At 40.9% G+C, this 12,284-nt stretch overlaps 1 protein-coding gene across 2 annotated transcripts in view; it reads left to right on the forward strand.

Annotated features, from left to right (window-relative positions):
- Positions 1–12,284, forward strand: part of st6gal1 (ST6 beta-galactosamide alpha-2,6-sialyltranferase 1) — a 65,493-nt gene that overhangs the window by 27,153 nt on the left and 26,056 nt on the right. For both annotated transcript variants that reach the window (XM_088320526.1, XM_088320525.1), the window contains exons 4-8: positions 2,911–3,264; positions 10,033–10,297; positions 10,837–10,934; positions 11,002–11,103; positions 11,817–11,991. In XM_088320526.1, the coding sequence (XP_088176652.1) occupies positions 2,911–3,264; positions 10,033–10,297; positions 10,837–10,934; positions 11,002–11,103; positions 11,817–11,991 (994 nt within the window). The remainder of the gene's footprint in view (positions 1–2,910; positions 3,265–10,032; positions 10,298–10,836; positions 10,935–11,001; positions 11,104–11,816; positions 11,992–12,284) is intronic.

Here is a 12,284-nt window from a genome sequence, read left to right on the forward strand (position 1 = left end):
AGCCGTTTTATTATTTTCTCTGAGGTAAAGCATTTTCGTGACACATCTTTGAACAACATCGACATATCATTTTATTTTTTGTCCATTTAGTCAACACGCAAAGAAAAAAACGTCTGATACTGTTATTTTAAATGAAACGTTAGTGCAATCGCAATAAAGTGACACTCGTAATGTGCAAAAACAACGAGTGCAAAGCAATAACATAATAACTGTAACATGTAAAACGTAAACACACAAAAGAAAAACAAAGATCACTCTATAAACTCCTCATCGACGAATCCCTCGAATTCTTCTTCTGCTGTGTTCGAATTGACCATATCTCAGTGAATGGGCCATCCAACACGTCCGGTGTTTTTGTGCCAGCGCTGTTGCCTTCATACGTATAGTTATCGTACTGACACTTCTGCTTGCCGCTCTTTGTTGAACAACCCACTGTTCAAGTGTCTCCTCTAACTCTGGCCATCTTGCTTTATTGCCACGGAAACTTTGTTGAGTTTTCCTTACTTGGCGGAGCTTATCTTCATCCTTTCTCCACTTCCGTACCATCGATTCATTTAAGTTTAACTCTCTCGCTGCCGCTCTATTGCCGTGTTGTGCTGCGTGACTGATCGCTTTGAGTTTAAACTCGGCGTTGTACGCGTGTCTCTTAACAGGAGCCATTTTTTATACAAATGCACGTATGAAAGAGAATCTCTCTCTCTCTCTCTCTCTCTCTCTCTCTCTCTCTCTCGCTCTCTCTCTCTCTGTCAAACGTGACATTCTGAATAATTCTGCGTTTGTTTAAGGTAAATTGTGCTTTACATCTTCACCAGTCAAAACCCTGGATTCAGACAAATACTGTATTTGTTGAATATGAATTAAGCAGTTTAATGGGGTAGCCATTTTGCCACTTAGTAAACAAATACAACACGAGCCCCGGCAACTACCAATCGTTTAATATTTCCCAGTATGCACAGCGCGAAAAATGGAGTCGGCGGCTGTTTCTCGTAGTTGCGAGACCTTGCGAATTTAATATTGAGCCATATATAAGGCGCACTGTGTTATAAGGCGCATGGTCAGCTTTTGAAAAAAAATAAGACTTTTAGGTGCGCCTTATAGTGCGGAAAATACGGTAGTCGATTTTGTTGGCAAAAATTGATAATGCAGGGTTCATACGGGTGCTTGAAATTCTTGAAAATACTTGAATTTTAATGTTGTTTTCAAGGATTAAAAAGTGCTTGAATTTTGTGAGAACATTTCGTCAATGCTTTGAGAATGCTTTTGTCACACTCCTGCGTATGCTAAATGAGCTGCACAAAATTTGGAACTTTGCTACTCTGCTTGTGTCAACATTGCAGCCTCAGTCAGCTCGTTGATGATGCGCGTGCAATTACGTGCATTTCTTAAAAGTGCTGGAATTACTTTTGTTTTTTCAGCTTCTTAGGGTTTGTGTTGGCTTTGGACTACAGTTGGGCAGGGCTATTCTTACTTTCACTACTTTGATGCTACACTGAAAAATAGAAATTAAAAAAAAAAACAAAAAAAAAACTACGGTGATGAGCATGACTTCAATCTCCATCACTCCCCCCAGGTCCCATTTCTCAAACATAATGTCTTTTGCCACCAACAGCTCTACTAAGAGTAAGATAAAGCTGATAAGCGCAGTGAAAAACAAAGCTAAGTGCTATTTTAACTCAATTGGCTATTGTTAACACATACTTCATAGAGAAAATATTTAACGGTGATGGTTGATTGGATCCCTTAATCATTAACGTTATAGGGGCACCATGTCCTGTGGTGTGTCTTGGGTAAGTACACACCCATTGCGCACCCATCCCTCTCCAGGCCAAAATATGTTCCCACCCGGTCTTGAACCGAGGACTTTTTGCACCTTGGGGAAATGTGCTAACCACTTCACTACGGAAATAGCAGAATATAATCACTCTTTTTTAAAAAAAAGAAATGAACAGCAAAACTGAAACTACTTCAAGTAGAGTATATACAGTACTCAGATGTAAGCCTACATTACATACAAGCAGCTTATAACTGTTTTAAAATTGTTACTTCCTAAAACAAATTCAAAACAGTATTAAAGTCTTTACAGAATGATCAATGTTATTATTTAGTAATGTAGTAAATAAAGATTAATATCCTCGTGAAAAAAGACTAAAAATATGACATTTTTAAACAATTCACTGTACCTTCCAGCAGAGCTTCAATGGCAGACTCGAATACACCCTTAACTTCCTTCTTTGTGACGATCGTTGCCGTACCTGTTTTCTACTTATCACTGACTGTCTTGGGACTCATTGTTGTGGGCAGAAAAGGGAAATTAAAACAATAAAAGCGCTTTTTAAATGAGATGTGGTCCCCCCTAATATACTAAAGTGGGACCTCGCTACTTCGCGGTTCGACGTTCGCGGGTTCAGAGCTTCGCGGGTCAAAAAAATAAAATAAAAAATGTTTTAAGCATTTTTGAAGGGACGTCGCTCCTTTGCAGATTTTCACTTTTCGTGGGTGGTTTTGGCCCCCAATAACCGGGTTTAGAAAATAATAATAGTAAAATAAAATAATTTATTAAAAAAAATAATAATAATAACAATCTTTTTTTTTTTTTTTTTTTTAAGCATTTTTAAAGGGGCGTCGCTACTTCGCGGATTTTCACTTTTCGCGGTAACCGAGGGATTACTGTATATACTTCTAACACATGGTGATTGATGTGGTAGACAATGAGAAGAGATCAAGCAGCACATGATTGCCATCTACTGTAGAAGAATATAATTCATCATCCATCTTTTCTAGTTCTTAGCATTATTTTTTCAAGGAAAAGGCCTGCAACACGTCTGCGATCCACTTTTGGGTCTCAACCCACAAGTTGAGAACCTTTTCTTTGTCCCTGCCACTTTTTTAAATTTAGCTCACTCGTTGCAGGCAATCCGAGGCAGCACAAAGTACGTGGATCCCCAGAAACTCCCGGGCGTGGTCCCCGGTGACCCTCGCCGCCCCATCCCTGTGCTGTCCTCACCCAACCGGACCGTGGAACATCAGCCTACCGCAAAGCCAAAGCCAAAGGAGGGTGTGGGTTTCTTCACAAGCATGTTGCCAAAAACCCTGGCACGGGCCCTGGATAACCTTTTCAGGGGGCGCCAGCGAGGCAGTCTGAGCGGCAAAGGCAGCGACGCTGAGTTTTTTGGGCCCAACAGCCTTCTGGGAAAAGTGTGGAATGAGCACATGTCCAGTAACATGCTGTCCAATAGGCTGAAGCAGGTGGCCTCCAATTTTCAGGTGAGGATGATACAAAAATCGTGGATGACGCAGAGATGGAGTATTGACAATACTCGCTGAACGATTACTGAATGGGGTTCAAACTACTGTATTTTCTGGACTATAAGTCGTCGTTTTCTCCATAGTTTGGCCGTGGGTGCGTCTTATACTCTGGGTGCGAATTATATGTGAAATCATTAACACATTATTTTATAACTTCACATTTTATTTTCACACTAAACCTTATATGTGAAGTTGTTAAAACATTATTATGTTATTTTCACACTAAACCGTATGTGTGAAATTATTAAGACATTATTATATCATCCATCCATCCAATTTTCGCGACTCTTATCCTTACAAGGGTCGTGAGGGTGCTCGAGCCCATCGCAGGCATCTTCAGGCAGTGGACAGGGGACACAGAGACCGACAATTTACTCACTGATTCACACCTAGGGACAATTTGGACCGGCCAATTCACCTGGCACGCATGTTCTTGGAATATGGGAGGAAATCAGAGTGCCCGGAAGAAAGCCACCCAGGCAAGGGGTGAACATGCAAATTCCACACGGGGAGGCTGCAGTAGCTGGAATTGAACCCCTGGGGCTGCGCGCTCACTACCCATCTGCCGTGCCGCCACTAACATATCATTTCATGTGTTATTAGCACATTATTATATAATTTCACTTTGCTGGGAATTTATAAAAACAACTAAACAAAAAGGCCACTGAAAAGAAAATCCTATCCTGCAGATTTCATGCTGCAAATAGTGAAATATGCAGCCAAATAGCAGAAAGTGGAGGTGACATAAGCGAAGTAGAAGCGGAAAGACACCGAAGATAAACATTTAATTGGATGTAGTGATATTGAGTGAAACTGATAGTTTGGTAAGCATGTTCTTTATCTTAGAGGTATCTGAATAACTCTTAATATGTTATGTCGTTACTGACATTAACAGGCATGTCAATCATGTAATGTTCGTGAACCAAACACTTATTCAACCTGTTGTTCTCTATTTTATTTTCGACTGTCTTTGAGGATGACATATATGTTTTTTTTCCTTCTTAAGGGGCCGGTCACACAGCAGTTTGCGGCTGAATCACGGCCAGAAATTTCTGCCTGTGAGGCGGACGCTATTAGACGCTTTGAGATCGCCATACAGACGAGATACAGCAGTGCTTAACACGCGGTCGGAAATTCGCGCGCTGGTGGCAGCGCGAAAAAGATTTGCGCTGTTCAATTCTTTAGAGCGCGGGTACACAGCCTTTCACGGGCGTATCGAGGCTGAACCACGGCCAGAAATTTCTGGCCGTGAAGTAGACGCTGTAGGGCGCTGTTGGATGCTTTGAGACCGCCATATACACGAGATACAGCAGTGCTTTACTCGCGGTCGGAAATTCACACGCGGTTGGCCGCGCGAAAAAGTTTTGAGCTGCTCAAAACTTTGAGCACGTGTTAACCGCGGGCGGCACACGAGGTAATGACGCGGAAATGACGCGGAACAACGTGCTCTGGCCGCGGCCAGGGCGTGGTTACACATGGGTAGGACGGGAAATTTCAGCGGGTAATCGTGGGTGGAGCATGGTAATAGCATGTTCTGCGCCTGTATCGCGGTGTTATTACGTGAAATTAGCGTGTTACGCGTGTGACGGTCAAACGCCTTTCTCCGCGTATATACAGCGCGATTTGCCGAGCACACGTCAGTTGTGCTCGAGACGTCAAGGGGGTGAACATGGATCCCCGTCAGCGTAGTGACCTCGTCTTAATCCATTTTTATTTCTTGACATTTCTTTTCATTTCATAACAAGATAATAAAATAAAAATGAAAAACTATTACAATAATAACATATTGGCTTCTTCGGTGCCATAGCTTGAAATCTTGATCTTCACGGGACTGTGTCTTGAGCGGTTATGATTTCTACAGCCCGGTGTTATGCCGAGAAATGCATCCCTGCCGAGATTTGCATCCCCTCGCTACTACAACCACTTTTACCTCGTTTTATCTCACTTTTAGGGAATGTAATGGCGAACAAATAACCAAAACCACTTCGTCTTGCATTTGTTGTGAATGTAATACAACTGCGTAGGAGTCGGATTTGGGCACAACACCGGCTCGGGAGCTTTTATACCCGTGGTCCACACGAGAAAATGACGCAGAAATGACGCGATGAGGAAGCGGAACAGTCGCCGGCGTCTGTTTTGCGGGCATACCACCGATGAACAGCGGGTTGGCCAATTTTGCGCATTTTCCATCGCGGGCAACCACGGGCAAAAAAAAAAACGCAAAATTTTAGCCGTGATTCAGCCGCAAACGGCTGTGTGACCGGCCCCTAATCATGCATTTTTGGCTGGTTCGACTTAAACTCTGGAGAGACTTTTAGTCTGAAAAAATACGGTCAACTAATTTGTGCATTTTGCTATTTTACACTTGCGATTTCGATACTTTGTGGTTTTTTCATCTTGCATTGTGTTCTGCATTATGATTGGCTAAACAGTCGCACAACCTCTTATTTACCTGTGTCTGCCTATGTGTCAATGACGTCGTACACTGATGTAAAACAGCTAGACGAACCAGCTTGGAAGTGCAAATCTTTTTCAACTTCAGGTTCCTCTAAATGCCATCATGTCAACAAAACGCTCTGGACTTAAAAAAGAACTTGCCGCCGGGCTAAAAAGGCAGAGTATGCTATCGCCAAAAATAATTGAACTTTTCCACCTGCTAAACTTGCTCTAGAGCCACAGGCCATTCTTTGGCAATCCCAAATGGTGGATACCTGGCGCTTTTTTAAAAATGTTTGATAATAGAAAATTAAATGGGTTTTGTAAAAGGCAAAACACGACACATCCTTAAAAAGACACAGTATGTCTTTTATCTCTAATAAGGCTTATATGGCGTTTATTTTTTTGCAGGCCCAGGCATTTTATTTTTAGGTTGCCGACCGGAAAGTACGTGCAGTTTTTTATATATATATTATACATTTTGTTAAAAATAAATAAATAAATAAATAAGGTACATAAAGTACGGCACTTTTATTTGTTAAACAAATATTTGAGCCTGTAAATTGGGTTTGTTCTTTGTTTTCAATGGATAATAGAGTGTTGAATAAAAATGACTGAAAAGAGGTTTCTACTTTGTGGGTTTTGACTATCGCGTCACCCTTTTGAAATGCATCCCTTCGAAAATTAAGAGATTATTGTACGGTAATTTCTTGTTACTTTGCGATCCGTACTGATTCCTCAGTGCATAGTGGGTTGCAAAACGTTAATTAAAAAAAAAAAAAGAAATTATGAACCAAACTATAAAATGAAATGCACAGTGTGGACATGATCCATCACCCTGAATGCATATTGCTAAGAGTGAGGGGCTGCAGATTACATTTTTCTCTGGCCCGTCAACTTGTTTTTGCTGTTCTGTCCACAAAAAAGGGTACGTAACTCATGCGGCTGCAATGAATCACCCCCAGTAAGCATATTACTGTGTCTTAGGGCCAGCTGAGCGAATTTTTCTCGGGCCTGCTGGCTCTTTTTGCTGTTTTGTCCACTAAACAGTAAACTTCACTCATGCAACTGTGATCCAGTATCCCAAACGCAATTGCCAGCTCCACTCTTCCCAATCACATATTGCTGTGAGTGAGGGGGGGCACAGCACAATTTTCTCAGGCCTGCATGTTCTCTTTCGCCGTTGCATCCAACAAAAAGTGACATGCATTCATGAGCTTGTACTCCGTTATCCCAAAATGCATATTGATGCGAGCGGGTACTGGCGGAGCACAGTTTTGTGGGGTCTGGTGGTTATTTTTTTGCCGTTTTGTCCTCTAAACAGTGAACTCAATTATCCCTAATCAGATTTCCCTGCGAGCGGGAAATGGAAGATTGCATTTGTTTCATGCCAAGCAGCATTTTCTTTTTTATGTTTTTCTCCTAGAAGGTGAACTGCGATCCACTATCCCCAATCACCAATTGCTCTGAGCTGGTACTAGCAGAGCACATTTTTCTCGCGTGTGGCAGCTCTTTTTGGCATTTATTTTTGCCGAAAAATGAACTGCACTGTGTGGTGTGGTTTATTACCTACCCCCAATCACAAATTGCTGCTTGCAGTGGCCAGCAGAACGCAATTTTCTTTGGCCCGGTGGCTTTTTTTTTCTCGTTATTTCTGCCTAATTTACACTGCACTTTTGCGGCCGCGAACCCTTTATCGTCAATTTTATATTGCTGCATGTTATACATGGGAGGGGGCTACCGTATTTTTTTAGCATACAAGTCCCAGTTTTTGTCATAGTTTCCCCAGGTGTGCGACTTATACGCTGGTGCGACTTTGAAAATATTAATACTTTATTATCTCATCTCATCTCATCTTATTAGCCGTACCGCTTATCCTCATTAGCGTCGCGGAGGGGGGCTGGAGCCCATCCCAGCCATCTCCGGGCAGTGGGCAGGGGACACCCTGAACTGGTTGCCAGCCAATCGCAGGGCACACGGGGACAGACAACTCACTCGCTCATTCACACCTAGGGACAATTCGGACCGGCCACGCAATCACGAGGAGAACATACAAACTCCGCACAGGAAGTCTGGAGCTGGATTTGAACCCACGCAGGAGGTTCCCATGACATGAACTGTGCCGCACATGCGCTAACCACTGCGCCACCGTGCTGCCCACACTTTATTATATCATGGAGTTTTATATTTTTACTACCGGTAGATCATTTTACGTGTTATTTTTACACTAAACGGCAAGAGGGCGCTCTAGTCCTGTGTTGACAATTTCAACCTTGCCTTGGTGTGTGGGGATATTTTCTGGTAATTTATTAAAACAACCGAGAAGAGCTGGACAAAAATGTCACATACAATGAAATAACATTCTGCAAATTACAAGCTGCAAATAGTGAAATATGCACCCCAAAACGGTAAAAGAGTAACAGAGAGAAAGTTTGGAGAAGCGGGTGTGATGATTAGTCTGACGTGAGTAACGTAGATGCAGAAGAAGAAATTAGGGATTTGTTTACCGGTATCAGTGACACAAAGGATGAATATTTCATTGGATATAGTGATTTTGAGTAAAACTGATAGTTTGGTTGTATGTTCTTTATGCTCGAGTTATCGGAATAACTCTAGATATGTTACTGACATTACCAAGCATTTATATCATGTAACATTCGTGTACCTTACACTTATTGAGCCTTATCTTCCCCTCTTTATTTTAAATTCTAAATTGCCTTTCAAGATGACATGTATGTTTTGGTGTTAGCTTTTATCAAATAAGATTCCCCCAAAAATGTTATACTTCAGGTGCGACATGTTTTTTCATTCTGAACTATGCATTTTCTTGGCTTGTGAGACTCATACTCCGGAGCGACTTAATAGTTTGCAAAACATGGTACTTTGCAGATGTTTGCATATCAAGGGGACTCTGGTCCTCATTAATGAGGGATTACAGTAATTAAAAAAATCCTCTATGAAGTTTTGGGTCGAATATCAGAAGTCAGTTCATAATAGGAATCGACGGATATGGGTTTTTCAGGACCCATACTAATTATTAGTACTAAGAAGAGAATGACCACCATTAATTGAAACCAATATATATTGGCTGTAAAAGTTTAAAACTTCCCATGACATTTTTAATAATTCAAAAAGAAATAAGGAATATCTTTCATAAATTTAAATAAAATGTTCATAGCTCTCTGAAACATTTTAGATTATAAAAAAAGAATTTCAACACAACTAACATCACTAATCTTTCACTTAAACCAGATACTAACAGTACAGGAAATAAAATTTGGCATAGCAGCAACTTGTGTAAAGGTAGATAAAAACTTAAATAGCGCCCTGTTTTTTTTAACAATGAATTAATAAAAAATATCAATACAACCAACATGATTTAAATTAACAAAACAGAGAGTGCAAAAAGCAATGCAAATTTAACAGAGCTGTCGAATTGAAAAGTGTGGGTACTCCTGTTTTAGATCCAGATTGACAAAGTAATCTTATGGTAATGGCTAATTACCGCAATTACTGATGTTATGATATCGTTTTTTTTTTTTTTTTTCAGTAACAACGTAATCTAACTACTCACTTTTTCCGCCGTTACGGTCAAAAGTGGTGCGTTACTTTGAATAAAGCAGATGCGCTCCTCCGAGTTGTTCACGTCACTTCTTTTTGGAGGATCATGTCCCCATTCAGATTAGCACCTACCATATAGTTAAATAACGATGAGCAACATAGTATTTACTAATGCACCGAAAGAAAATGTGAATGGGGGCTGATTCATGAAAAATTTCAGCACCCCGACTCGTGTCATCCGTGACCGAAATAGCTCAAAATATTTTCAGTGATTCTGTGCTGCTGACTTTGATATTGTTAAGTATAGAAAGGTTACAATTATTTTGTATTTCATATTTATCTTTGTAGATTCATAAATATTTTAATCCATCCTTCCTTTGTTTTTCGGTCTTTATTTTGCTTTACTTTTGCCCTTTTAAGTCATTCATAATAAAACACAATAAATGGTAAAATAAGGATTAAAAAAACAAAATAACCTGAAGAGCCATTTAATAGTCAAAAGAGCCGGCAAACCAAAAAATCCAGTTCTGTAAAAAGAGTCGCAATTCCAATCTCAGGAGTAAGAGCGAGGGAGAGTCTCAGCTGCGTATGAGCCGAAATAATCGGCCGGTCGAATATATCAAAATACCTATATTCATCAAATTCCTAAATATTGGTGCCAACATCAGTCCGCCTCTGGTTCATAACATGGGCTGATTCTAATTTTCAATTTGTCCTTTGTTTCCTCAGTCGATGAACAAATACGGCGTGGCGGTGCCAAAGACAGCGGACATGACCCACAGACCGGCATTGAGCGGGCCTGAGCTCTTGTGCCAGCTGAAGAAAAATGTGGAGTTGTCCACGCTGACTTCCGACCAGCCGCCTTTCTCCTCGCTTCCGTGGGCCCCTCAGCTGCCGGCCAAGACGCTTGCCTCAGTCGTGGGGCCCTTCAAGACCTGCGCCGTTGTCTCGTCCGCGGGCTCGCTTCGGGGTTCCGGTCTAGGCAAAGAGATTGGTACAAAGGAGTCTTCTGTTCTGAGCCTAAAACACTTATTTTCTAATTATTATTTTTTTTATTTTCAGGATTTTTGTAATAGCTTTTTTTCCCTTTTTTGTGTCTGTATGTTTCTTGTTTTGTCTTTGGTCTATTTGATTTCTTCACCATTACGTCCCCTAGCTGTCTTTAACTTCTTTGAATGCCCGCAAAAACGGCTTTGTTACATCAAAGACCATCCATAGATACAAAGCGTGTAAAATGTTAACTTCAAAATACACGATAATGCCGACAGATGACGAGAAATACGCCTTAAACATTTCTGCATTGTTGGACATTGCCTCTTGTAATCCAAAATTATAGCCAAAATTATTTTAGCCAAATTATTTTTGTTTACAAATAAAAAGACTCGTAAAGGTATTCCCAATATGGTAGTTTGCGCTCCCCTTTTGTTTGACACCTTTTCCATTTATATGCATAATTCTTCTGTCTCAATTTTTCCCATCCTCTTCCCCCCCTCTTTTTAACTCCTTTTCTGCTTTCTTTGCCCCAAATGGCAGACTCCCATGATGCTGTGATGCGGTTCAACGGTGCCCCTACTGAGCGCTACGAGAAGGAAGTAGGATCTAAAACCACCTTCCGCCTCCTTAACTCACAAGTAAAGCCACCATAATAACTTAAATGACGAATTTAAACTTTTTAGATCATAATGTGCTTGTTTTTAGGTAATGTCATCTGATGAGCACCATTTCCTGTCCAGCTCACTGTACAGTTCAGGAGTATTGGTGGCTTGGGACCCCGCTCCCTATTCCATGAACCTCACAAAGGTGTTGCACACTGTAATTCTTCAATGTTTTATGCAGTATAAGGCGTACCCAAAAACCAAAAATTGTCCGAAAATTTTAATGTGTGCCTTGTGATCCAGTGCTTTGCCATATTTGTGCAATTAATCTCAAAGCACCGAATCCTAATCACCACACCACTACAGACATAAATGATTGTTCACAATCGCATATCATTGGATTCAACAGGAATCTGACCCAGATCGCAGCGAGGAATACCCCGGATCATGGCCATTCTCAATACTGTATTTTAGTGGTCCCGAACCTTTTATGTTATGTCTGACAATATTCTCACGGCCTGGCCCAATAATGATATTAACAATTTGGTCCTGTCACAGGACCAAATTGTTACTCCTGTGACTAGAAATAGTGTGATAATGAAATAAAACCTGAAAGCCTTTTTATGTGTCGTCTGTATTCCTTGTGGTCTATTGCATAGGATCTGGTGCACTCCCTGCCGTCAGCTGGGTTTGATTCCGGTTGCATCCAATTATATGCAATTGTGATCTGTAATTTTTTTGTGCCCCTCCAGCCATTTTTCTAGTTTTAATTTCATGTGTGCCTCTTAAAGCATATGAAAAAAATATCACAAAATACTATTTTTTGGAGTGCGCCTTATAGTGTAGATATACGGTCCATGAAATAATAAATGTTAAGCATGACCCATTTTCGTTTTTTGCTCATGCCATATTTTTTAGTGGTTAGAGCACCCCGAGTACCCCATCTTTAACCAGTACCAGCGCTACAGACGACTGCACCCCCAGCAGCCTTTCTACATCTTACACCCACGCTTCCTCTGGCAGCTGTGGCAGCAAATACAGGACAACATGCCAGAGCCCATTCAGAAAAATCCGCCCTCTTCTGGCATGATGGGTAACTTGTGCTTTAAGTTATATTGCCAAACATTAAAAATTGATAATGGAGAAAGAAAAATATGTAAATTTTGCATTTATTACCATTTAAGAACGTTATTTCTAAGTCGAAAGCAGTTCTTAGACAATGTTATCACTTAAAAAGAAATTGCACATAAAACCTGCTGTGATCCATTATCAACAAACACATTTTTTGCAAAGGGGAGCAGAGCACATTTTTCTCTGGCCTCAAAGCTCCTGTTTGCCATCCTGTCCACCAAAAACAGACTGCACTATGTGGCCACAGTTTTTTAC

Source organism: Urocampus carinirostris, chromosome 17 (assembly GCF_059441175.1).
Source record: "Urocampus carinirostris isolate Australia breed hairy pipefish chromosome 17, RoL_Ucar_1.0, whole genome shotgun sequence".
Taxonomy (NCBI): Eukaryota; Metazoa; Chordata; class Actinopteri; order Syngnathiformes; family Syngnathidae; genus Urocampus; species Urocampus carinirostris.